This window comes from Alosa sapidissima, chromosome 18 (assembly GCF_018492685.1).
Source record: "Alosa sapidissima isolate fAloSap1 chromosome 18, fAloSap1.pri, whole genome shotgun sequence".
In the NCBI taxonomy this organism is placed as follows: Eukaryota; Metazoa; Chordata; class Actinopteri; order Clupeiformes; family Clupeidae; genus Alosa; species Alosa sapidissima.
The window spans coordinates 7,691,836-7,719,261 of NC_055974.1; the positions used below are offsets into that span (position 1 = coordinate 7,691,836).

At 41.5% G+C, this 27,426-nt stretch overlaps 1 protein-coding gene across 1 annotated transcript in view; it reads right to left on the reverse strand.

Annotated features, from left to right (window-relative positions):
• Positions 1 to 18,228, reverse strand: part of ghra (growth hormone receptor a) — a 35,449-nt gene extending 17,221 nt beyond the window's left edge. Inside the window, exons 1-2 of the mRNA XM_042069797.1 lie at positions 17,919 to 18,228; positions 9,760 to 9,891 (exon numbers count right to left, since the gene is read on the reverse strand). Of these exons, the coding sequence (XP_041925731.1) occupies positions 9,760 to 9,871 (112 nt within the window). The 5' untranslated portion in view covers positions 9,872 to 9,891; positions 17,919 to 18,228. The remainder of the gene's footprint in view (positions 1 to 9,759; positions 9,892 to 17,918) is intronic.
• Between the last annotated feature and the right edge of the window lie 9,198 nt (positions 18,229 to 27,426).

A 27,426-nucleotide genomic window follows, 5' to 3' on the forward strand; every position in this document is an offset into this window, starting at 1 on the left:
CACACACACACACACACACGCATACACACTCACAAAAACACACATGCATACACAAACACACACATACTGTATAGATGCTGTTTGACTGTAAGTTATGCACAAAGGCACACAAACACACACTCACACTCAGACGCACAGACTTTGCAAGGTCATCTACAAACTCCAGGGAAAGACCTACGCAGACACACAGACTTAACTCATTACCTGTTCTCACTTGAATGTTTTCATAACTACTCTCCCACACCTCCACAACCCCAAGGAATGTTTGAAATCCTTCTCGACATGCTCAGCGTTGGCTTCATGACCCCCTTCTGATTAAGCCATTTTTTTTACTTAATCTGATATATCACATGGCCATAAAACAATACTCAGGGCCACTTGGGAAGGATGGGAAAATAGGCTTGAACACATCTGTATCTGGTCTATTAAAAATACCCCACCAGTGCTACAGCAAAAGGAAAAGTCCTGACAGAAATAAAAACCCTGATAGAGGCATTTAAAACATTATTTACGAAATATGTTTGGAATAAGATGTAATAAGACGTAAGATTACTAAGGTGATGCTATCCATCCCCTGAATGTTTTGATGTAAATAAGCGCATTCCAACTACCGGTACTTTTCATGATAAGAGCTGTGAAGTCAAGAGGGTGGGCAAAAACACACTAAAGAAACGCATGATTGAAATAGTTTTGAAAGCACAGAGTGTTTCTGAAGTCATTAGTATTGAAGCCATACCATGTGCACAACAGAGGAGGCAATCCAGCTACACTGTGCTGACAGCACACTGCAGCTGTTCCCTGTTTATGTCTCGCTGGACACACCCACAGACAGACACAGCCTCCAATGGCTGACCGCCCTGCGGGCGCCAACAGATGTGCAGATGCAGGTCGTCACGTGAGACATTTGGGAGCTTGGCCACATGGTCAGTGCTGGCCGGTGACTCAGAAGTGAATGCTCCTTTCTCAAACCCACTGTCTAGGCACATTTCTAATGCAAACGCAGTCCCATAACATGTACACACTTTCAGCAAAACCCACAGACTCAGTCGGGGATTGTTTCTGTTCAGTCCAAGTTGCCGTAGAGAGAGAGAGAGGTAGAGAGAGAGAGAGAGAGAGGGAGAGAGACCCATTTATCATCTTGTTGCTTGGCAGCAGGGAGGAATAATGATGCTGCACTGGCACTTGATGTATTGGATCAATAGGGACCTGCAGTTTCGCCTTGCCAGGGTATATCCATAATACACAGGCTGACTTTAACAAGTGATTATTAGAGTGGACAATCTGAGATCCGTCCTGTCTAAACTCCTCCGCTGTGTCAGCGAGCTTAAGAGAGGGGTTGGTTATCAAGAGTGCAGCTGTATATTCATGAGTTTAGCCAGATCTAAGCATGAATTTAGCAGTCTACCACTTTCTGGTATTTTATAGTTGAGCTCATTAGTTACAGGTGAACTGAAAATGAACTGAGAAGTAATCAAGGGATATGCCAAAAAGCTGTTTTTTTCTGGGGTTGTTTACTTGCACAGACTGCACAGATTTCTTTCCCAAGGGCAAGCATCTATTAAATCTTACTAATGGTGATTCAGGTATTATTTATATTGCTGAAGCATCAACAAAAAAACTCAAACTCTCTTGCTCTCCGGAGAGCATAGCACAGTGGGCACTCTACCTCCCTTGGGTGTTTATCTCACTGCACAAATAAAAGCTAGTTAAGAGAAAGAGTTTGTAAAGGCAAGCCCACTCCCTGTATAGCAACACTGGCCATTAAAACATGGTAGTGGAAAACTGTCACTGGTGAATTGTCTTGGCATTGAACAGATCGGAGCAACTTAAAGGCCAGAGTAAACATCATTACAGCTCATTAGCTAATGACTTTCATTGCAGGGATAACCGAGTAGCCTGTTAACACAGACCCAAATGTCAACATCTCTGCCATCACTTTAGCATCACTCCCGCTAAAAAACATACTTGCAAACGTACACACATATATCTAAATCCACACTTGCTTTTCACTGATTGGCTTTTGCTTCATATACATTCTAACTCCATTGCTCAAGACTACTTTACATGACTGCATGCGCCCACACTCGGCATGGATCTGCATGGCTCTTCCAAGTCTTCCAACCTTTTCCAGCCAACCTCTTACTTGTGTAATCTTTTACATTTCTTAAAAACTGTAGCCATACGGCAGAGCACAGCCTGATCTGGCAAGAATTCCACCGAGACATCGTCCATCAGGGGACTTCATGAACTCACATTGCTTGACGATTACTCCACACAAACTCTAGTGCTCACCCAGACTCGTACATCACCCTCACGAGTTTGAGTTTTCATCATTAAGACTCACAGACATCTACATTATACTCCGAAACAAGAAGGCACTCTCTGTATTAAACATAGTTTTAAAAGTCTTTATTTTCATGGCTTGGCCATTTTAAACCTTTTAAAACGCTCTGACGCATTTCAGCATCAAGCTTTCATCAGGGAGTCAAAAACAAACAGCATACTGCATAGCCCAAGGAGTTGTGTGTTTTTTGTGTGTGTGTGTGTGTGTGTGTGTCTGTGTGTGTGAGTGAGTTACAGTTAAGATCGGAGATGTCAGGCGTTCTGCGAGCAGGTTTGAGGTGGTCACCCCCACTGGTGGGAGGTTGTGCGAAGGGTGTTTGGAGTGCATTACCCAGCTGGACGGGACAGTGTGTACAACCACGCCTGCCTGTCCGCCTGCGGGGACACAAGGCTCAGACGTCCAGCCTTTTTTCATTAACCCGCCAATTCCACTAAGAGAGCGAGCGAGGAGACAGAGAGGCACAACCCGTATGCATGCTGTTCGGATACACATGCATGTTGTGTTCCTTTTGTCAAGGCAGATTGTACATAATAACTTTAATAACATGAAATGCTTATAAATGCTCCACAGACATGTGTCTACAATGTTGAATGTAGAAAGCAGTGTTTGTCAAACCATTTCAGACCAAGGACCAATACAAAATAAAAACTCACAGATAACATAACTCCTTCTATATCACGAAAAAAATAAACAATAGGCCAATTTCAACAGTATGCTACACCAGGGGTTCCCAAACTTTTCCACGACAAGGCCCCCCAAATACCACTAGGTTCTGGCCAAGGACCCCCTTGATGTGTTATTAAACCCATCGACAATACTATGGCAAATGTAAAAATACATTAAGCTAATCCTAATAATTATTTTAGCCACAAGCACTTTGCGATGGAGCATACAGTGTGTAAATACTGTATTTGGAGCTTTCTGCTATATGAGAGCTATCACTTTTTCAAATGTATTTATTTGTTGCTTTTATTTTTCACTTCAACTTGCTGAGGCCCCCTAGGCACCCCCTCGCCGGACCCCACTATGAAAACCACTGAGCTACACAATACTCGCTGAACCATTTCCATCAAGCCTTTCCACCTTGCTTGTTGTGTTAGATGCTTCCTTTGAATTTATTTTAACTAACCCTGTCTTGACAGTTTGATGCTAGTTATGTTACTACTAAGCTAATCATATTCCATATTCTTTTTCAGTGTCACAAAACTGGACAATTAAATAGACAATTCAAATAATACTGTTTGGATTTGCATACACAACTCAAATACACACTCAAACCCTAGCTCTGGAGTTGTGCATAGGCAGTATAAGAAGCACCAATTTAAAATGATATTTTCCCACATCTGCGCGCGGACCACTAAGGATAGTTTGTGGACCAGACCACACTTAATCACACGTAATATTGTTGTAGAGAATGTGTTTAGAGAATGTGCCATATTGCGTTTACCAATTCTACTAACAATTAATCAATATAAAGACATCAACTTTTGTTTTCTGTCATTAATTTTGTTTTTTGTAACGTCACATGCTAAATTGAACAGTCACCCTTCTTCATTTTCTCAACAATGACCAAATGTGATGTTATGAAATCACTGTTCTGTTGTTTTGAATTAATGGGATGTTCACATTGGAGTATTACTGGAAGGGAAGAGTCCAAGGTCAAATGTCCTGGAATATCCCCACTGCATCTCTTGTCCAATCAGAAATGAATTAACAGAACATAACTGTTGTATAATGGGTTATATTCACAGAAGCCATAAACATTTGCCTTGAAACAAATTAACTTCTGTCCTACAGTAATTGACAGTAATGCACATTCGTCAAGCCTTTTGGGATCTTTTTATTTGTTCATCACCCAAACAGACAAAATACTCTTTAGCTCTAAAATACCAATGAAAGCTGCTCCCACTCTCACTCCACTACCCCCCCACCCCATTTTGATCTCCTACGCAAGGCTGTCATTGTTCATCTCTGTGAAATTTGACTGCACTGCCATTACCAATTGTCCATAGCTGATAATTCTATAGACACATTGGTACCTGTCTCATACTTCTCTTAGCATGTTACATAAGACCATTAGGCTTACGACGATTAAACTTTATGTGTACCAGTGAACCACATCTGCTGCAGATGAATACTAATGGCCCCAAGATCGACCCCTGGGGAACACCACAGGTCAAAGACGTTGGTGTTGAGGTACAGTTTCCAACTGGCAACAAAAGAAGCTCCTTTCTTGTAGATATGATTTTATTATTTAACTATGCCTGTAAATCCAACCCAGTGTTCTAGTCTGTGTAGTAAATATTGATCAACAGTGTCAAATGTGTTAGGTGTATTGTTGCTCCAATAGTTCATAGAAACCTCTCAGCTGTATTTGGATTCTGAATCAGATTTTCAATACTTATATGCAACCACAAACCTATTACTCCAGGGTGATGATTTCAGTTTTAGGGAAGTTAAGACAGGACAACATTATGGAGAGAAAGAAAAGGTGTTACACTCAGGTTTGTTGATCGCCGTTTGATAATTCCTCTGTGAAAACAACTCACTTGCCTGGCATTAGACCCAGGGCCAGGTCAAAACAATGTACACACACACACACACACACACACACACACACACACACACACACACACACACACACACACACACACACACACACACATCGAACCTGTAATGAGTTCAACAGCCGTTCCAGACCTCCTAGCAGGCTCTATTTTATGTTCCGACAAGAAGGAAATTAGAGATCATACACAGGCTTGTACATTGGCCAGTGACACTCAAATATAGAGTTACTCTATCTGGTCTCTCAATCAACAAAAACAACACGGTCCCCTCATACTCTATGAGTGCTAAGATATTCTGATGCCTCTCCACAGGACAGCACAAAAGCAAAATGTCTACTGAGCAGGACTCCAGTGACCAGAGTGGCTGTGTGAACATGGTTACTGGCCAGTGAGGTATGAAAATGATTTGAGCGCTGGCTGTTGATAGGTGAGGTAGTTGTTCATGTGAATCCAATCCACTTTCCAGGCACAGCACAGGGGGATTGTTGAAGGCACGAGGGGTGACTGGGTCAGGAACACTCGTTGAATTCTCAGAAACCTGGGGTGTTGAACGCACAAGTTGGCAAGTGACAGCAGCAGGTAAAAACGCGCCACCCTTGGAGCGCCACCCACCCCACTGCACCCCCGCCCCCCACCCCTGCTAACGCGCGCGGGCGCGAGGTATTTGGAGCATGACACTATGCCACAGGCCGGCGCCAGGACAGCTTGCCAGGTAACGCGCCTCACTGACATTTGGACCAGTGGAGTCAGAGCTCTGTCCCACTCTGTCCAGTTGCTGCTGCATGGGCGCACTGGGCTCACAGCTTGTGGATCTGGTCTAAGTGGGAGCGAACTGGGGCCAGGAGACACAGGCTGAATACAGACTGTGGGATTGTGGTGAAGGAGTCTGCGAGGGCTGTGTGTGGATTGGAAGCAGTTGAGCTGTTCCTGCACTACACAACGACCGGCCGACCAGGCACTTTCAACAGAATGTAAACAGGTGTTAAAAATAACTGCCTAACAAGCACACACATACACACATAGACACTTAAACACACACACACACACACACACACATACACTCAAACACTCAAACACTCAAGACACAAACATGCAGTTATACATACACACACACACACACACACACACACACACACACACACACACACACACACACACACACACACACACACTCAAACACTCAAACACTCAAACACTCAAGACACAAACATGCAGTTATACACACACACACACACACACACACACACATACATATACAAACAAATACACAAACACACAAGACACAAACACACACCCACACACACACAAATAAATACACACACACACACACACACACACACACACACACACACACACACACACACACACATACACACACACACACAAACAAACACACAAACACAAACAAATACATACACAGACACACACACATACACACACACACACACACAAACAAATACACAGTCATGCGGACATGTGCATACAGATAAATGGGTGCAACAATCTTAGCACATACATAATGTACAACATGTACTACACATGCTCAAAACACTTCAAAGCACACACACACACACACACACACACACACACAAACACACACACACACACACACAGAATGAAACCAAACACCAAGCCGGCCAAGTTGGCTCACGCTTATGAGCTAATACACACTCTCCCAGCAACCACTGTGCCCAAACTCGCAGGAGAGCCCCCCCCCCCCCCCCCCCCAGTAGACAACCCCCACTAAAGACAGTCCATCTTTGTCATTAACCAAAGCAGTGTCCACTGTTAATGACCGGCACAGCGAAGCCAGTCCTATTGGCTGCCATGGCTTACAATAGCACCAGTGGCTCCACAAGTGCAGAGAGAGGCATCCTCCTTAGCCTGAGGGGAGGCAACAAAACCTGCGCCCAATTTCACATAAGCCCATTACACTCAAAACCTCTTTGAAGTGCCACGGGTTGGACTGGCTAGATGGGCATCAACTAGAATTACAGTAAATGAGCTTTATGCATTCTTGAGCCTGTCCTAATGGTTATAATCTGGCGTAATCCCTTCATTATTCCAGTATTATTTGCGTTGTGTTCTATCGGTGCTAATGTGGGGCTAATTCCCAGGTTATCCCCTTCGAGGGGGCTCGGCCGCTGGGCATGGACTGGACTGAGGCGAGGCAGCGCGGGTGTCTTCCCTTTTGTTGGGGTGTATCGCTTTCAGAGAAGAGTGCTTAAATGAGAGGGAAGTGGTTCACGTTTTTTTTCCCTGTACTCTGCAGAGATTCAGGATGCGGCCTTGCCTGGAATTCCCACTAGTCAGACAAGTCATCACGCACAATGGTCCTAGAAACCATGCTGCCCCTGCTGTTGGTAAAGTCCAGAGAAAAGTACACTGCATGGCATTTAGCTACAACAACACCAAAAAAAAAGAAACATATGTCAACAAGCAACATTTCACATTACAAAATGTGACAAAATGTGGCTCCCCATCGAAAGAGGCCCTCCCATCTCCATCTGGAAATTTCAACTGGGTCGCAACTTACATAACACAGCCTGGACCTCTAAACTTATCTTGGGAGGCAAGAACCCTCCCACACCTCCCGCCTTGTGGGGGAATGGAGGGCAAAGCAGAGGGGAGGGGGTGCGGAGGCGCAGGCTGCCTCCATGTCGGCCTCTCCCTAATTTCGCCGAGGCCGCAGAGCATAAATAAACTCGGCTTGGGCTTTTTGAAGGGCTCCGCCTGTTGCTGCAAAGAGAGACGGGCCCGAGAGTGCAGCAGCGAAGCTCACAGAGAAAGACACTCCAGACATACGCCAGCGAGGGTCTGGGAAAGACGAGGTGGAGTGCAGATGGCCAAATGTTCCTGCCATGATCGCTGGATTTAAAACACAAACAATGCTCTCCGAGATAAACCGTGACAACGGTGAGAAAAAGTTCCATTCTTAAAGAGCTCTCCATTTAACAAAAGAGTTAAAATGTTACAAATGCAAAAATACATTAAAGAATGACCACATGTTTGGGGTCAGAGCAAATTTCAGCGTGCAAAAAAAATAGCTTTTAGAAAAAAAAAGCCAGCATGTTTGCTCAACTTATCAGCAGCTGTTCTTTGTGTACAGATGTTTCACGCTTGCTGCTCCTGGGTCAGTTCTCACATCAAGAAGGCACACACTGGCCTCTACTACTCAGCCAAGTGAGGCTTTAACAACCGTACATTACGCTTGATAATGGGAGAGTCAGGACCTGGAGACGCCGATGTGTCTAGATATCATGTTTACCCTGAATTATAGACAGGAAACGGTTTCACCTTGATTTTGGCATGGGATAAAGAAAGTTTTGTGTGTCTTTGAAGTGGCTATGTCATTTGTAGCCGCTACACGTAGTATGCATAAAGCCAAATCACTTAACAGCACCACTTAGTGCCCAGAGTAGCAGTCTAAATGAACTCTCTAGCTTGACAAAAATGTTGCCTTTCTAAATGTATTTGAAATAACCAATGCTATCGCATTTTCCTCTCTGTCTGGTAGAACTGTCAATCACAGCGCCCCTTTTAAGTCCACTTAAATCGTCATGGAATGTGTTTGATGAGTTATCCAGCAAATTACTTTTTATAGCATTTTTATGCGAATTAGGGTTTTGTGTTACTTTCGTGTTTCATGTCGATAGGGTTTTGTGTACCACATTCACTTAAGACTGATAGCACCATAGCTTCCAAGCCATCAATGACTTTTGTATGTGCTCAGTGTGATTGTGGTTCAGAGGTTAATGGGTATTCCCAGTAGTGCTTAACAACCAAAAACACAAATCGCTTCCACTGTGAAACTCCAACAATTTCCTCAAAAGTAAAGAGAACTGTTTGCTTTGAGTGCTGTCAACGACGCATCCATGTGAATGAACCAGTGGATCTTAGCCCCGGACTTTGCTTTATCAGTAAGCAAATTATTTACCGTTCGTATTATTATTGATTCGGACATTATTTGACCAGACAAAAGCAACATGGTCAGTTTGCATAGTGAGTTGACCTTCCTACTGAATGCCCTATGAACCACCTTTGACTTGAGCTCATTTTGCAACACTTCCATTAACATGGTTTCCTAAGAATTATGACATCCTCATTATGCGAACATGCATGGTGACATCACCACTGTATCAAAAGCGGTATAAAAAGAAAGAGCCCAATGTACAATAAGACATATAGTTATAATATATGTGCAATGTAATAAAGTGTATGTGTACAGAAAAGATACATACAGTATATCCATATTCTACCTATGTTGTTATTTCTCACAAAACTTTTCACTTCACTCACAATTACTCAACAATAGTGGTGGGACTATTGTATTCTAAGAAAAGTATTTAAAAAGATTTTGAGGTTGTCTTCAATAACATACTTCATCTATGAAGTATGTTATTGAAGACAACCTCAAAATCTTTTTAAATACTTTTCTTAGAATACAATAAAATATATATATATATATATATATATATACTGTATGTGTGTGTGTGTGTGTGTGTGTGTGTGTGTGTGTGTGTGTGTGTGTGTGTGTGTGTGTGTGTGTGTGTGTGTATGTGTGTAGCCTTAGCTCATGAAGCTTGAATATATTGTATTTGTTTACAATATCATTATTTATTGTTCAACATATATTACTATTTATTGTCTTACATTCTGTGTCAATAGAGATGTCTACAATGGAAATGATAACCTCCTCCAATGCTTGACTTTTGTAACCTACATTCATCCCATATGTAGAGCAAGTCTTTGGATGGACGACATTCTTGAGACATACAGTATGGCTGCTGTGTGTGGTATGTCTGCCAGCCTAGGAAGAAGAGTCACACAGAGGAGACGTCACAGTACCTTTGGTGGGGGAGTCAGAAGTCAGCGTCCTTCCCCAGCTGGGCGCCGCCGCCGAGGGACCAAGGCGGAGGAGGCTGAGCAGCAGGAGGAGCATCACGGAGGGGGCGTCCATGGTGTCAGGCCTCCCCGGATCTGAGGAGCACAGGAGCAGGATTCATTAGGAGAGAGAATGCTGGCCCATGTGACGTGACATTTCTCTGTGAAATACTGAGCCCATATACCCAACGCCAACCCCTCTGGAGGACACATACATGAGCCCCCACCCCTAAAACACACACACACACACACACACACACACACACACACACACACACACACCCTTCTCCACATAAGCCCCCCACCCCCACCAAAACTTTATCTGTGTGCACAAACTGTGACTGCCATTTATTTTCAGCAGTCCAGAGTGACACCCTATACAAGACTGTCCACAACTAACACCAAGACTCTTTGCTTACAATTCTACCGTCCGCGGCAGGCATGGAAATATCTACAACTTATGCCATTATAATTTTAAGAATATTTAAGGATATGATCACGTCCATATATTTATATTTTTCAAGCATATTGTTGTAATTATACCTAGTAATAGTAGATTATGAATGGAACCGAAATTCAAAACCCTATTTCCAAGAAAACTCACCGGCTAGTACCAACACAACACTTACAAAAAAGGCCATTCATAAGGACATTTTCTTCATTTGTACAGTATGTAGGTCACAACAACCAACATATCCCTGAACATTCTTTCAAAGCTGTCATGTGATGGTTAAATGCATACTTGACAAGCACAAGCAGTAGCACTTTCTTAGGAACACTTTCTTTGGTTCAAGTCTTGTCTTTGCTATTTCCTGGTCTTAATTTCCTATTTCCTGTCTCTCCATGGTCCCATCTGAAGAAATGCATTTAAACCCCTACAATAAATAAAAAAAATGAACCTATTAAATTGCCTACGCAGAGCTTTCTGTGTATGAAAATAGATTCAAAGAAATATGTCAGTCCCTCTAGCTTAAACTGAAGTTGTACTTTGCTCTACAAACAGTACGGAGAGCACTAACTAAGAATGTGCTGGTGTTTAAATACACTCCTGGAGCTGCAGGTCTAAGGATAGACCATATTTTGGATGCTTGGATGGATCCAGCGTACCTGTCCGTGTGCCTTTTCCATGCATCCTGTCTGCCCCTCCAACACCAGCTGCAACAATGGGGACACTGAAACACGGTGGCAGTCCATCGCCACAAAACGTGAGACCCCAAACAAGCACCTGCTATATCTAGCAAGGACAAACACTAAATATATCCTGTCTATCTTTAGACATTCTCAACCGGCACTAAGAGCTGTACTTTAGGTTTTGAAAAAGGCGCCATTATACAGAAAGGGATTCAGAAATCAAAGCTTAAGCGAGAAAAAAAGAAAACCTGTAAGATGACTCAGTTTTAAGTTTTGAGTTCCTTTTGTAGCCTACTGTTCCACATGATTGTGACATGAAAAGAGTAGGTAGTACAATAACAAGGGATACAAGTGGCAGACATGGGCAGTATTTCAATTATATGTATTTAAAATACGTATTTAATTACTTTAGCATATTTTGTAATTTGTATTTTGCAGGATTGGAAAAACTCAAACATAGTTTGTAACAAAATACTTTGAGGGATTGTATTTCAACTACTTAAATACTTCTCAAATAAGCCAAAATGTCATCACTCAATTAAATATACTACCCACTATAACCATGACAATAGGCAATGCTTATCATAAAGCCAAAGGCCAGAATCTTGGTGAATCTGGTTTTAAGAATAGGCTGGTGCCTGGAGATATCCTCTGGGCAATTCCCTATATTCAACTGTAAAGTTGACCTAAACATTTCATTACCTTTTTGGAAGAAAAGCATGAAATGTTTACCCATTATCCATTTTTCTTGCTGTGGTATGCCACATTGTGACCAACTTAAACGTGTTAGATCCAACTTTCTTCTATTACGATCCCCTCTGAACATGTGTAAAGTTGAAAAAAGTGAAAAGAAAAGTCAACTGTGGGAGCCAAAATGGTCAACTTTATCTCCCTTCTGTAAGGACAACATGGGGTGTAAACCCAATTTGTTTGTTTATGTCAATTTTTGTCACCCTGTAGACAACTTAAAGCCCATTAGAACCCCTTAGAACATGTCAGGAAGTTGAAAGAAATTAAAAAAGTAACTAGGAGCTTGAATTGTCAGGTGTGTTAAGTGCTACAAGACTAAAATTTGAAAACGATACAGATAAAATACTAAGGGAGAATATTAGGACCACGGCCTTTGACCCCATGACCTTGAGTACCTAATAGCTTATGTTCATTCTTACTGCAGGACAGTATTAAAAACTTGGATTTGACATGAGGATTTATGTAAGGAGTAACATCTGCTGAAGTGTCCTGATATGCAGAAATAACGGAGGAGACGGAGACTAAGACCTCCCGGAGTGGAATTCTCTCCCAAGTTAATTAATTCCGTATATTGGAACACCTTATAGGTTGTTATTCTGTTTATCCCCCATGTTGCCAGTAGGCATGCATTTATAGCACAACAAGGGAAATGTAGTTCAGTTTAAAAAGAGGCCGACCTGTTCAATTTGTTGTACTACTTTCATTGGTTACGGAAAATGATGGTGGGTAGTTTGCTTTGTTACAGTTGATTCCACTGTTGTGAAGCCTGCTTGTCAGTTCAATCATTGTTTACATTGATATGGTATGGTGATTACATTTTTTACCATCTACTTCATAGGTGCCCCAATGTACAGAATTAATAACCCCCTGCCAGCCAATCAAAAATACTATTTCTTGTCTCTTGGGGATACATTTTCAATAATATGCCTTGTTAGTATACCATGATTATTGTGTGGGTATTTCCAAATTACTAATTACTTGTATTTTAATTAAATACATTTTTCACATCAGTATTTTGTATTTTATTTTGTTACATTTCATGAGCCAGTATTTGTAATTTGTAACAAAATAGTTTTTGATGTATTTGTGCCCACCTCTGACAAGTGGCTATCAGGAATGTAAAAAGTTTAAAAAACTAAAATACAGATATGAATGTCCTTCTCTGGTGTCTTCCTATGGACCCTTTCAAGAGAGTTCCATTACCAGCATCATAGTTGGCCCCACAAGACTTCCTTTTTAACATTCCATATGTTATCTTAATGCAGAGGAAGTAGATTGGGGCCCAAATAAAACGTTCAAGCATTGTTTTTGTTTTTATTGTTGAAAGGGTCCATACAATGGCTTTCAGGGGTACAAAGATCCTCAATGTTCAACCAATGCCAAGGCCCTGTAAATGGAACTTGAAAATCCTTTGTTCTCTTCCACAATCCCTTAATGTTCTCCACCTGTCCAGTACAATCTACAAGGCTAACCTACAGAGCCCCTGTATTGATTGAGCCCTGACTCAATACCTGAATCTGTTTAAGGTCTCCTAAGCGGCAGTGGCTCAACCCTGTCAGTGTGTCCTTGAGCAAGACACTTAACCCAAGTGCTCCCGATGAACAGGTTGGCACCTTGCGTGGCAGCCTCCGCCATCAGTGTTTGAATGGGTGAACGTAAGGCAAGAGGCATGACAATGTAAAAGCACTTTGGGTGCTCGCAGGAGTCGAAAAAAATCGCTATAAACAGTAAATGCAGTCCATTTACCATTAACATTTCAAAAATGTCTCAACCAAAATCCGTTTGCACTGCCTGTAGGCTAGTGGTGAACTTGACAGTCTTGGCAGGCTAAACGGTAACATTTTTTGACCATTTTTCATTTTCTTTGCCTACCAGTTAGACTAACACTACATAAATGAAATTAACAGATTGAGAAATGACCATCACAATTTTGGTTTCAAAACAGTAGCACAGCATAGTCCTTATAAAGCGGCAATTAAGGTTTTTATTTGAAGCAGATCTTATCTTTGCAAAGCTACCAATGTGTGTGTGTGTGTGTGTTTGTGTGTGTGTGTGTGTTTTCAAAAACTACTCATTATCTGTACTGTTTGTATCCTCTTTAGTTTCCCCCTTCATGTCTATGGAATAGGTTCAATCTTGCAAAGCTACCACAAAAGGTAGCCTGTGTGGGTGTACATTTTCAAACATTCTGCTATCTAGCCTATGTTAACTCTAGCTATAGGCTACAGCATAAGGCCTTGTGGTTTCCTCCACCATGTCTGTGGGTGAGCAGGTTCAACAGCTGTCACAAACCAGACGTGAGCCCACTTAATCCCCTCTCTGTTCTCCTCACCGTGCACTTGACCCCACTCCGTTAGCCAGCAAAGCAGCCAGCAACATCTCCAGAATGCTCTGGCCATTCCTTACCACGCTATGACTTTATCAAGGAGACTTCACACCTAGGTGGTTATGCAAAGTTGTGTAACACAATAGACTAAGATCCATGAGAATGCATAATCAACTTTTTTTTTTGGTTAAGGTGTTGCTGGGCAGTGATCTTAAATCTGGTGAAGTAAGGGCTGTTTTGCCCCTTTGGACTACAGTGACGTTCATGAAGTAAATAACGCATAAGTGCATAATCAATTATGGTCGATGTCTTGGATCTAAGTCCCAAGTCCAAAACCAAGCATAATGGACAGGCTATTATCATTAATTCATAGGCCTGTCAAGCACTTTATTTGTAAATACTAAATTGTGTACAAGTGTAAAGACTGGGAAATTAAGTCGTGGAGTGATAACAGAATAGAGAGGCCATTTCTCAGCATAGCTAGTCTTAAAACAACATATTTTTTAAAAGTGACTAAACCTACTGCTCAAATAAATGACATATAGTGAATGAATGCTATGGTGAATAAATTATAGTGAATGAATGAATGCTATAAACAAATAAATGGCAACTGGAATTTCACTCTCCTTTCCTTTCATGTTTGATGACCAGAGGGTGAGATTCACCTTGTGCCAACTACCAGCTCTTTCATTTCCAGTTGTCCTTTCCTGTGCAGTTTTAAATGAGCATTAACAACCAGAAGAAGAAAAAAACTGCACAGCTGGGGGAGTTATCCTTACAAGTAACTCAGCCTTTTTGTTCACCATGTCTCACACTGCTCGATAAAAAAAAACCTCAAAGAAAGGAGGAGGAGGCTCCATGGTCCTTCCAACCAAGGGCCTCTCATTAGGGCAATTTGGCTGTTGTCATCAGGCCTGGGTCTGGAAATGGGGTGTCCCACGTGCAACCCTGCCAGCCGCCTCCCTCCCCCCTCTTCCTGTCGCATTAGGCTGACGCTGTTCAGAGCCTGTTCAGCCCCGTCCACCCCTGAGAGGGAGGCCAAAAGAAGGGGGCAGCAGCATGGCTAAAACATCCACACACACAGGGCATGTTTGTTTAAACTCCTCATTTTTTGAGGAGGGGGGGTTGGAGGTGGGGGGTGTGGAAACTCCCCTAGCCTCTGATTGGTCGACGGAAGATTTCCCGCTTTCGCTCCCTGGAAGGACAGAGGCTCTTTCTGCCCAGTTGTGCTGTTTGCAACAGTGGGAGAGAGAGAGGGAGAGAGAGAGAGAGAGAGCTGCAGACTTGCACAAGCCCTTTACGTTTCAAACAAACCATGTTGAAATGTCTTACTTCCACACTCCACTTCCACAATTCCATATAATACCACTGCTGCAGATTTCCAACTTGCCATCAGCAACACAGACATGACCTGACAGGTGATTTAAAGCACAAAATGCTGACTTTGCACACAAAGGCTGTGCAGAAAAAGTAAGTGTATTAGATGGAAAAATATATGCTGAAAATTTGTAAGGTGCCAACATGACACTACAAGACAAATGCAGAAACAAATGTGCTTGTAAAGTTTCTCTGTTTTCAGCATATGTTTTTCACTCTAATACACCTACTGTTTACCAAAAGCCAATGTGTTTACACATCACCCTAAACGACATACACACAAGCAACCTAAGAATAAGGTACTGGCGGCCATTTTATCCACCCTGGCCGCCTCCAGAAACAGCAACCAGAGCTGGCAGCGTTACCAAGACAGCTATCATCCACCTGGAACAGTCTATCAGCCTCCGTTGGCCTTGGAGGAATGGGCTGGGCCTTTCTGCTGGCTCGGGTGGCAGCCGGTGCCAGAAACTGAACTGGGGGGAGTGCGTGAGTGTGAGCATGAGCATTAGCATGAGCGGAGCTGCAGCCATCCCCTTTCCCAGAGACGCGTGCCAGAAGGAGTAGCTTGCTCTCCAACAGCACAGCCAGCATGGAGCCTGACAGCCCAGGCCAGCGTTGCACTGCATTGCATGGCTTTCACCCCCTTCCACGCGGGGTGTCTCTGAGGCGTTTTGTCAATTATACCGTCATTATTACCCTCACTGTTGCACCAGGCTGATAATTTTACACTGTCTCTGGGCAGTCCTGCTCTGACCTGCTCTGTCCTGTCCAGCACTGACGTGGGACGAGAACTGAAGTGACCACAGGGGAGTCACAGGGGGTTGCAACATGGACAGGGCGCAGCAGAGTGTGGACAGCAGTGCGAACATCAGAGACAAGACAGAAAGTTGTTATTGAGCTTATATCTTGTACAGAACTAAAAGAGGCACTGCAGGTGCTTTAGTCAGACATACTGTGACGAAGTCAGTCAGCCATGGAATGACAGGTAAATGGGGAAGAAAGAGCCATATTTAAAGATAATGATGCATGATTAGCTTAGTTCAATATGATATGATTCAAGGGTTGGAACATGATAAACTTGACTGGTCTGCCACTGGCAAAAAGAACTTTCTTGAGGGAGATTGCCAGGAGGAAGAAAGATGGAGAGAGAGCGAGAGAGAGATGATTGCTGAATCCTGTGAGCTTCATTGCTTTGTGATGGCACACTATCCCAGCCCCCGATCACCTCTCCTGCTCGCATTTCACTGGCAGAGTGGAAAACTCAGCTCAGCAAAACGGCCCTCAGAAAGCAGAAAGAAGATCTGGCCAAACTTCCACAAGCTTCTGCAGCACAAAGACTAACTCCTCCTTATGTGTGTGTGTGTGTGTGTGTGTGTATGTGTATGTGTGTGTGTGTGTGTGTGTGTGTGTGTGTGTGTGTGTGTGTGTGTTCTTTAGTGAAGGAGTGAGTGAGAAAAAGAGTGACACGTTGTGAAAGGGGGGATAAAAGAGAGGAGACTTGGAAGTGAATGGAAACAGATACCGTAAAAAAGAGAGAGAGAGAGATCAAACTGCTCTACTTATCCGCCTCTACTCTCCATGGAAAATTTCACAGTATCAAAGAGTGGAGAATCTTTTTTGTCAGATGATTATTTACTTTTTATGGTACAGATATGACATGGGTACAAGTAGATAACATCCATGGTGTAGGTTATTCCGAGGTTTCTCACATGTTCTGAGAAGCTGATAGCTTCTTACAGATGCTGGGCCAAATGCAAAATGAAAGACTGTTTTCTCAACAATGTGTGAAATGCCTTAAGCGATGGCCAATAATAACAATAATAATAACCTAATAATACCAATACACTTCTTCCAGCATTTAGTTAAAATATTTCTCTTTCAAATGTTATGGAATAGCAAAGTTCAAAATGGGATGCATATTAAGACACCCCACAACTCAATATCTCTCTACTATTGCTAAACTGTTTCAAAGTACTAGACCATCACTGCTATTCCCCGTTGGCTCATTCCAGTCGCCGGACACTGAAATTGCACAAGCGTCATGCATGTTGGGTGGAGGATGACCTTAGATGATAACATACGATTCAATGTCGTGAAATATATTCTAGGCTACATGTTGAGATTTTATTATTTTGCTGTCTCTCAAACTACCAACACTGAAAAGTAGGATAACCCAGGATATGATCTACTACACGGCCAAGCTCTAATGCAAATGTGAACTGAACACTTTGTTTTCAGAAACAAAAGTTCAACAAAAATATATTACAATAGGCAATGAACATAGTCTGCAGGGATTAGGCTACTACAGGAAAACAGACAGGCCTACACATATGTATTGAAACTATATATTTACATATAGATATAGCATTACAACTATATTTTGTAGTCAAACAAACATTGGGCCCCCTCAAAATGGTTGAAAAATGGGGGTACGCAAATCTAATTCTTCAGCACAGTGCCACGGAGCAAAAGCAGAAATGGTACATTTCCCGATAAAATAAGAATTTACACCGCATCCAACAATTTATGCCACACTCACCTTTCGCAGAGATATCAGCTACGAAGTAATCACTTTGTCACAGTTTCTACATCTGTCACTGGAGTCGGACTCAACACACGGACTGTGTTGCGGGGTCAGTCCTAGGAGATCCTTGTTTTAAAACGCAAAATGCTGCAGAATCAAGACTAACAGATGCTCACCGAAACATCGCCGTCTACACCTTGGCTTAACATTAGAAGGCGATTGTTAAAAAGAACTTCGACTGGCGTAAGCTACAGCTGTTTAGGCTTTGCGACTTTGAGGACGCTAGACCGCTAGATTTTCAGATTGTCTCTGCGTGTATAGGAGTTCACTTCTTTCACTGCATATGGGATTCAACGTGGCAGCGCCCTCCACTGATAGCAATCCGCAAATCTTTTCCAAAAATGTGTTGACACTCCTTGCCAAACTTAAAATGTGGTTTTCATTTAACATTTGGTCTGAAGTTGGGTGATACAGGCCTGTGCAAATGGCCTTCTGGTTGCATTTAGTTTCATATAAGGGATAGGCTATATCAAACGGCCAACCCATTTCTAATTTTCACACTTGGTTCACACTTGGTGTGAAAGGGCCTAACCTTCTTTCCGAATGTAGTCCTGCATATTACAGTAATAAGGGCTAAAATTCATAGGCTATAACAAATGCACAGATATGAGACTTATAAATATGGGCAATCAACCTAATAAAGGATCTCTTGAAAGCCTTTTAACATTTATGTAAGGGGTCTATACTAGTTGCTTATTTAAAAAAAAATCATAGCCTACCAATTATTTTTTAGGCTTTAAAAAGACTCACTGATGACTGAAGACAAAGTACAAAATCATTCATATCTACGTTGTGTTCGTTTCTGACTTTCAGCCCAGCACACACAGCTCCAAGGGTCAAATGGCGATGGTCAGGGAAAACTCGACAGTGGAGCCTGGGCTTCTGCAGATAACATTTGTCACATTGAGGCACTGCAAACTCTGAGATAATAGGGGGCCAATTCTGAAAAGGGCTTCCGTTAAGACTTTTGCTGACATGTTTTGGTACAAGCTGTCATCCTGTTAGTTAGAAGACACCCATAAGTATAGATATTAGGATGGTCAAGCTGATTTTTTTGTGTGTGACTTGTACAAGCAATTCAGGCCATTTTTTTTGCCAAAATTGCTTGTACAAGTCACACACACAACCACCCTAATATCTTACCTATGGGTGTCTTAACTAAAAACACACAAAACATGTCCGCAAAAGTCTTAATGGAAGCCCTTTTCAGAATTGGCCCCCTGACTATTAATCTGTTGTGTGATTATGTGATTCACTCCTTTATAAAGTTTTGTTCAGACTGTTGACACCTGCTGTGATCATCTTCTCTGGATCTGCTGCCTCATGCCAAATCACTCTGTGCTGACACAACAGTGCCCTTTGTGGTGTGATACTCTTGTGGTATTTATTGATGATTATTTTTTAATGATCATGCTTGTTGGATTATATTGCACATTTGCCCAAAATTACAGTAGGTAACATGGAAGAAAATGGAAGCACTTTGGGGAAAAAATCCGCTTTTACCACTTAGTGTTAAAATGGACAAAAAACATTTTCTAAGCTCACAACCTGGCTAGAACACATGTTGAAGGGTTAAATGTTAAAGGTATACTATGCAGGTTTGGGTATTGTAGGAGTGTACAGCTCCCTCTAGAGTCGGGATGTATTTATATGTTACTCTGCTATTGTAAATAGCAAACTTCTCGCGACTTATCCCCCCTGTACACAATGCAAATGCTTTTGTTGTGGAGGTGAAGGATTAACAGGCAAAAGATTAACTATCTCCAAAGAGCTATACAGTATCTACTGACAAGGTAATGTTTCACGATTCTCGCGAGGTTTGGCGGGGCGCCGCTCTTGAAAGTTGGCTTGGCTGCATGTTGCATGGCTTGTTTTCTCGGTAGAGACTCGTTACGTCTATGCTGTATAGCTATGCTAGGTGAACGATTACAAGTTCGTTTACCATCAAATTGGCTTCATAAAGGTGAAAATCTTGCATATTGTGCCTTTAATACTGGATAGGTTGTATGCTTGTACCAAAAAGTGTCCGACAAAGTTTTATTATCAGTTTTGGCCTCCTGACTATAAACTTAATTGCTCTTTAAAGGGACACCAGGCAAGCCTGATGCTTTTTCTCTACGAAGCTCCCCCTAGCGTCCGTACGTGTCGATACGTGTGCGAGCCCTCGCTCGGTCTGAAGCTCTTTTCCTTTTCTTTGCATCTTCTGTCAAGGATTTTCGCTGCTTCTTTGCTGGCTCTGCCATTATACACACGTTTGCAACAATCGCTAGCGTTTCGTTAGCCTGCCTCTGTGCTGGGGATGCAGGATGTAAACTGATCCTGCTTCTCGCAATGTCTGAGACTTTGTGAGACTGAAGGTCGGCGGGTCGGATACACCGAACTTGCAAGCGGGATATTCTTCCTACAGGCAGTAGGGGCGGGCGAGAGAGTCTTCATTCACCCTGTAATGAGTCATTTAACCATATACCGACATACGAAGATGATTAATTAACACAAAAACGTTGCCTGGTGTCCCTTTAAATCCATGACAAATGTAATGCACACACTGGACATCGGGGTCCGCTATTTTTCTTTCTGTATTCTGTATAACTGTACTAGAAATGTAGCCTGGAAAATCCAGACCCTGATAATCTAGAAAGATTAAGGGTCTGGCAAATAGCAATGTAATGGCCCAACTCGAGGGGCGGCAACAAGCATGCATTGAAAAATCTCACTGCACGCAATTGGATAACGCTAGACCATGTTTACTTTGAATGATTTCGGACTTCGACGCAATGGGATAACACTACGACCAATGTGTACTGTCCTCCAACGTTGCAGCGCTGTCTTCATCAGTTTAGCTGGTTCCCAGGAATGTTGGGGAAAAAGTAACGTGCATCATTGCTCTTTGCCAGAGTGTCTTGTAGAGACAATTCCATTGTGCTCTCGCGAGAACTCTGGATTTCCAGGGTACTAGAAATGTAGCTATGATGTTTTTCAATTCCATTGTAAATCTGTGTTTTAAATCACTGCAGTATGCTAATATCTTGGAAATAAGGTGACCTGTGTCCACTCCTACTGCTTCTACTCCATTACATCTATTTTCACTGATGGATGCTGCTGCAATCTTTCCACCTGACCTGGTGGGCAAACTGCGGCCCGTGTTGTGCGGCCACATGGAAAGTCGGAAAGAGTTTCAAAACCCAATGTGGCCCTTGTTTGCCCAGTCCTTACTTAAAGAAACCCTTGCTTGCTTACAATTGCTCATTCAACGGTTACTTACAATTTTAACTCTGCATGTTGAAGAATGAACCTAATGGACCTTGTGAACCAGCTGAAATAAAAATGAATGCCAGCAGAGTTTCCTGCGTCATTGCTCTGCTTATACCTGCATATAACCTTGAGCACTGAATTATGTGTTGTATGAATGCTTATGATGTCTGTGTGAATGAACCTGTTTGCTTCTGAATCTCTTCTCCTTTGGTGTCTGTCTGCCCCTCGTCCTCTCCTGTTCTAGCTAGGTCACCCTTCAGGGCTCACCACCTTCACATCAGCTACAGGTAGTGAGCAGCACACAGACACATGATACAGGTTCAGTCTGAAAAGTTACCACTTTATTCAATGAGCAACAGTTCAAGTATTGAGAGAAAGTGGAATAGAACATTATGTCCAATATTCCAATATGTGGTTTAATGTTCTGCATTATGTCCAATATTTCAATATGTGGTTTAATGTTCTGCATTTCTGCATTAGTGGGTCACTTTGATACTAAAAGTATGATTCCATGTAATGACTGTACGATATCTGTACTGTCCCTGTGTATATCTGTGTGTGACTTTATTTAGAGATAAGCGGGAATATTATGACTTTGCAGTGTTTTACTGTTCTGCATGGCTGCGTCAGTATCTGCTCCGGATTGCCAGGATGCCACTAATCAGGGTCTGATTCAGTGTAGTCCATGAGAGATGGGATGACCAACGCCATCTCCCGTCAGCCTGGAAGGATACTTAAACCCTAACTATTTCCTTGTCTATAGAGCAGCTGATGGATCTTTAGGTGAAGTCATGCTGTCTCTCCCTTGATGTGCATCATTGTAAATAAACTCTGTTCCTGATTTTTCATACTATTGGTCTGACTGGGTCTGTATTAAATCTATGGTATCAAAATTACCATCAGTTTATGGAGGTTCTACCGAGATATATAAGGCTTATATTGATCTATTCAATTAAGGATTGTTCTTTTTACCAAACTTACTGTGTGTGATCCCTCAGCCCGCTGGAAAGACGCGCTATCGGTAAGTAGTATGTTTTGTTCCTTTAAAGTGCTACAGTCCCTGGCTGGACAACAAGGGAGATTCAGTTGAGCAAGATTACTGTCCACGTTGGGTGGTACGCTACAGCAATGCTGGTCGGTCAGCTGTAAGCTATCAAGGCCCTTGACAGAATTGGGCATTTTGCCCCTGAAACAAGGAACAGATTGTGTGCGCACACGAAACCGGTCTAAGTCAACGAATCTCCTGAGAGTTACAGATGATTTGAGTACGGGTCTGGGCGAGAGATCACATTCACTGGGTTTGCTTAATTGGACAATCTGTCAAATTTTGAGACCAGTCACTTTAAGATAACCAATCAGGAACATGAGTCAGTTTTTGTCTCAACATGACAGTATGTCTATGTATATTTCTGACCTATGGGTTATATGTATGTGTTGCTTTGCAATTGTCTGCTAAAGGTACTCTCTGATACTAACATGTCTGAGTGTCAACCTGTCCCTGCTTGAACTACTATTTGGCATAGTTTGTTCGGAGCTGCAAAGCTATTTGAATCTAAGAAAACTTCCGCCTCATCTGCGCTGTTAAGGGAAAGTTAATTTACTTGGCAGCTTTGTCTGTCTATGGCAGCCACATATGGTCAGCAGCATTAGTTGGGCCAAATTAAGATAAAGGTGGGGACGCCTATTCAAAACATCCCAGTGCTGCTAACATTGTGTGTCAGCCAATCAAATATACCACAAAATAATTAGGAGAAAGAATGTGTCTAAAACTATAGGCTACATGTTATGTGTTGTATATGTTGCAACTAAAGACTGAGTCCATTTTGTCTTTGTCTTCTCTCCTGTCAGTCAACATGAGGCCTGAGTGAGAGTGTGTGTGTGTGTGTGTGTGTGTGTGTTGGCCAGCTGATATGCATGAAGGTCACATATCTGAAAGTGCTCATTGGTAGGGGAAGTTATTTGTGATGATCTAAAGTGTATATTTACACGGTTAGCCTCAAATTACATTGATTTAATCAATGAGTAAAATGTCAGAGTAGCAACCTCCTACATCATCCTCCAGTGTTTTATATACATTTTGATATCTGATATTTCCACCTAGGAATATCTGTTTTAACTAAATTTATTGAAGCTTTGCAGAGAAAATGAAATGCTGTGTGCTGTGCTATAAAGAGTGTTGGATGCCTGGACCAAAGCATCAAGGCCATCCTTGCTCTCCCCAATCCTCTACAAGTCACAGGAGCACATATGCGAGATGATGGGTATGTTAATTACTGTATATCAGATTACATATTCCAGTTTTGGTTTAGATTTTCCAGTTGTAAATTTAATGAAGGCCCCATAGAAAGTATGACCATTTTGCTTAAATACAGGCTAATTGTTTCTCCAAGCTTCCTGCTCCCCATGTTAATAGAACCTGACCCAAGTCATCCTGTTCCACGTGTAGGCCGCAAACACTGGAAGTCATGCGGACGCTATGTTCCTGCTTCAAGGTAGACACAGATGTGTTTTGACTGTTGATTGGCTAGGTGTGTAGGCCTTGAGCCCTGCCAGGTCCTGCTTTGAGTGAGGCCACCATACACTATGGTGAGCGACTGGCTGAATGGGCGACAGTGGAAGACATACAGGTTCTGAGGGCAGAGAAGGTTCTGGATAAATGAGGGGCACAAGTGGCAGAACTTGTAGCTTGGACATTATGTATTAAGCATTGCTCCACAATCTCATGCTTCTGGCAGTGACAACACTGACAAGAGTTGAATCATATCGGTTAAATTCATACATGGGGGCCAGTTTAGCAAAGTTGTAATCTTACCAACAGCAGTGAATTTATCAAATTGTTGATATTCTGACGCACTTAGCTCTAGGACACAGTGTTATAGGCGACAACATTTTAGCTAAGGGAATAATCTTGCAGCCTTGCTGCAGATCATAAGGGGGAGTCTGATTAAGAGTAGTCCGATAACATAGACAGCTAGCTCTTGCAGTGTATCAAGTTATGATTAAAAATAGCTTTTTCTTTCATGGAGGATGAGAGGTTGTTGATGTTGACTTCACTACACTGAACTAATAGGTTCATATGTTTATTAACAACACCACTGCAGTTGTTATATTGGTATTATTATTTTTTTCTCTTCATTGACAGGGAAAAGGTTTTACAACTGTTTTACAGCTATGCAAACCAGTGTCAAGATGATAATGTGGTATGATGACATACATACTCAACCATATTGTTTACAATTATTTTGTATACAGCAATGCAATAAAATAAAATAAAATACAACTTTCATTTGTTTCAGATGTTCAGAATAAAGTGCTAACCAAATTCTTTAAAACATTCCTTTAGGCCTGCTTTAAACAATGTGGAAAAAGGTTAAGATAATTTAGCTTTGCTGTATGATAAACAATTCTTGATATGAGGCACACACAAAAAAAAAGTATCCATGAAGATCATGATCATGTGAATTTATATTTCATTGCTAATTACTAATTTGGTGACTGATCATAGCAGTATTGCAATTGAAATCATTTTAATAATGTTAGCTGAAACTTAGGAAGTACTACTGGGGCCTTGGGCCCAGATATGTATATCTCTGTGTTTTGTTTCAGGTGCAATCAGTGATTAAAAAGGGGGAGCCTTACAGACTCTACTTTTTTCCCCCTTTGTCTATTGTTTCTTTTTCCCCTTGAACTGTTTGGTTATTGTTGTTATCACTGGTACTCTGTGGTCTGTAAACTTTTCTTCACACCTTGTGAGAAATCAAGACAGTCAGGGCCACTTTTATACATGTAACCATGTTGTGTCATTTGATTCATTTCCTTTATTGGGTTCTATTTGAGAATTGTTGAGAGACATTTTTTATGTGTTTTGGTTTATATTCAGCTTTGCCTAAGTATTATAAGTATTATACACATGGTAAAGAGACACAATTATTGCAATACTTTCAGTTAATTATAGGCTCATCCTGATTCAATCAGAATGTGTGCTATTGTTTGGTGTCAAAGACTTTAAGTCTTTTAAAGGGGGACTTGAGAGTATTGGATTCAGACCTTATTATTTTTATATACATGTGATTTATGTCCTGATGCCTCTAAATTGGTTGATAATCTGAAAAGGTGGTACACCAATGGGATTAACCTAACCTGATATAGAAATTATATAGAGTTTCTGGATAGTTTAGGGGGATAGACCAAATATATTCTTTTTGGATCACTAGCTCTTGTTGTGATTATTGTTACAATTTCCCTTTTAGATTTATTTGGTTGTTATTGTACACCAATCATGTGTATCTATTTTTCATGACTTATGAAGAAATCAGTTAAATCTAGTCATGTACCTGCTTATTTGGATCTGACTAACTTTAATGAAACAAGTGTATAATCATTTATATTTTGTGCATTTTTCAGTGGCAGTATTTGATGAAATGTTCCAGCCATAAAGGCTGAAAAAGGGGGACTGAGAGAAAGTGGAATAGAACATTATGTCCAATATTCCAATATGTGGTTTAATGTTCTGCATTATGTCCAATATTTCAATATGTGGTTTAATGTTCTGCATTTCTCATTAGTGGGTCACTTTGATACTAAAAGTATGATTCTATGTAATGACTGTATGATATCTGTACTGTCCCTGTGTATATCTGTGTGTGACTTTATTTAGAGATAAGCGGGAATATTATGACTTTGCAGTGTTTTACTGTTCTGCATGGCTGCGTCAGTATCTGCTCCGGATTGCCAGGATGCCACTAATCAGGGTCTGATTCAGTGTAGTCCATGTGAGATGGGATGACCAACGCCATCTCCCGTCAGCCTGGAAGGATACTTAAACCCTAACTATTTCCTTGTCTATAGAGCAGCTGATGGATCTTTAGGTGAAGTCATGCTGTCTCTCCCTTGATGTGCATCATTGTAAATAAACTCTGTTCCTGATTTTTCATACTATTGGTCTGACTGGGTCTCTATTAAATCTATGGTATCAAAATTACGATCAGTATGCTTCATTGACTCTGCCAAAGTCAGAAAAAACAGATTCAATTTAACACTTAGAATAATCCAAATAGACCCCCAAGTCCCAGGCTTAAACATCTCTACTAACCTGTCAATTTATTTTAGTCCAATCAAGTCCATACCTATTATGAGGAGCTTTTTACATATTTCAGTGATTTTTTATAAAAAAATAAAAAAAAAACTTCCAATTTTCAAAATGGCATCATCACAACATGACAATATAAGAAAACACCTTACAAGCTTCAACAGAAAGTAATATGTTTGCAAGAACTGAAAACATTTGAAACCACTTCACACTCTGAATTCACTCGAGATAAAAACAAACCACGTGTTATGTCATCAGAACGACACCACTTTTTGAATATAAATAGCCCATTACCGTTCCTCATTGCACCTGTCAGTAGTGATATGAATATGAGCTACTTCAGTTCATCTTATTAATGCCACAGAACACATGAACACTGACCTGTAGGAAAAATGTAGATCTACTGAGAGGATGGGGAGGTTCACACACTCGAAGACAATAATTAGAGATACCCACAGACAACAATGTTTTTGTTTGCAGAAGGGTATCCGGTACCATTTGGTCGTGGAGGCATGGACTCATGTTTTGACGGGTCAGTGGATATAGTGACAGAAAGGAAAAACATCCAATGTGTCTCTAATGTCTCTCTGAACGGGGACCGGTAGGTAGACAAAGCAAGGGCAACATCAAACTAATTGGACGCAACAAACAGTGCAGCCGTAGTCAACGGCGTACATCCACACATTATATAACTGTCAGTTTTACTGATGTGTATTGTCCCTCAGAACAGTCTGCATAAGTAGCACGTTGGCCCACAATTCAGAAAAAGTTGGGACATTGTGTAGAATGTGAATAAAAACAGAATGTAATAATCTGCAAATTTCTTAAACTCATATTTAGTTGCAAAACAGACACAGACAACATATCAAATATTCATGGAACAATTTCATGGAAAATATATGTTAATTTTGAATTTGATACCAGCAACATGTTTCAAAAAAAGTTGGGACGGGGTTAACAAAATGCTGGAAAAGTTGTATAATGATGAAGAAAACAAAAGGAGGAATGTTTCACAACTAATTAGGGTAAGTGGCAACACAATTTGGTATGAAAAAGAGCATCCCAGAGAGGCAGGGTCTCTTAGAAGTAAAGGGGTATTCATTACTGATGAAACATTTGATA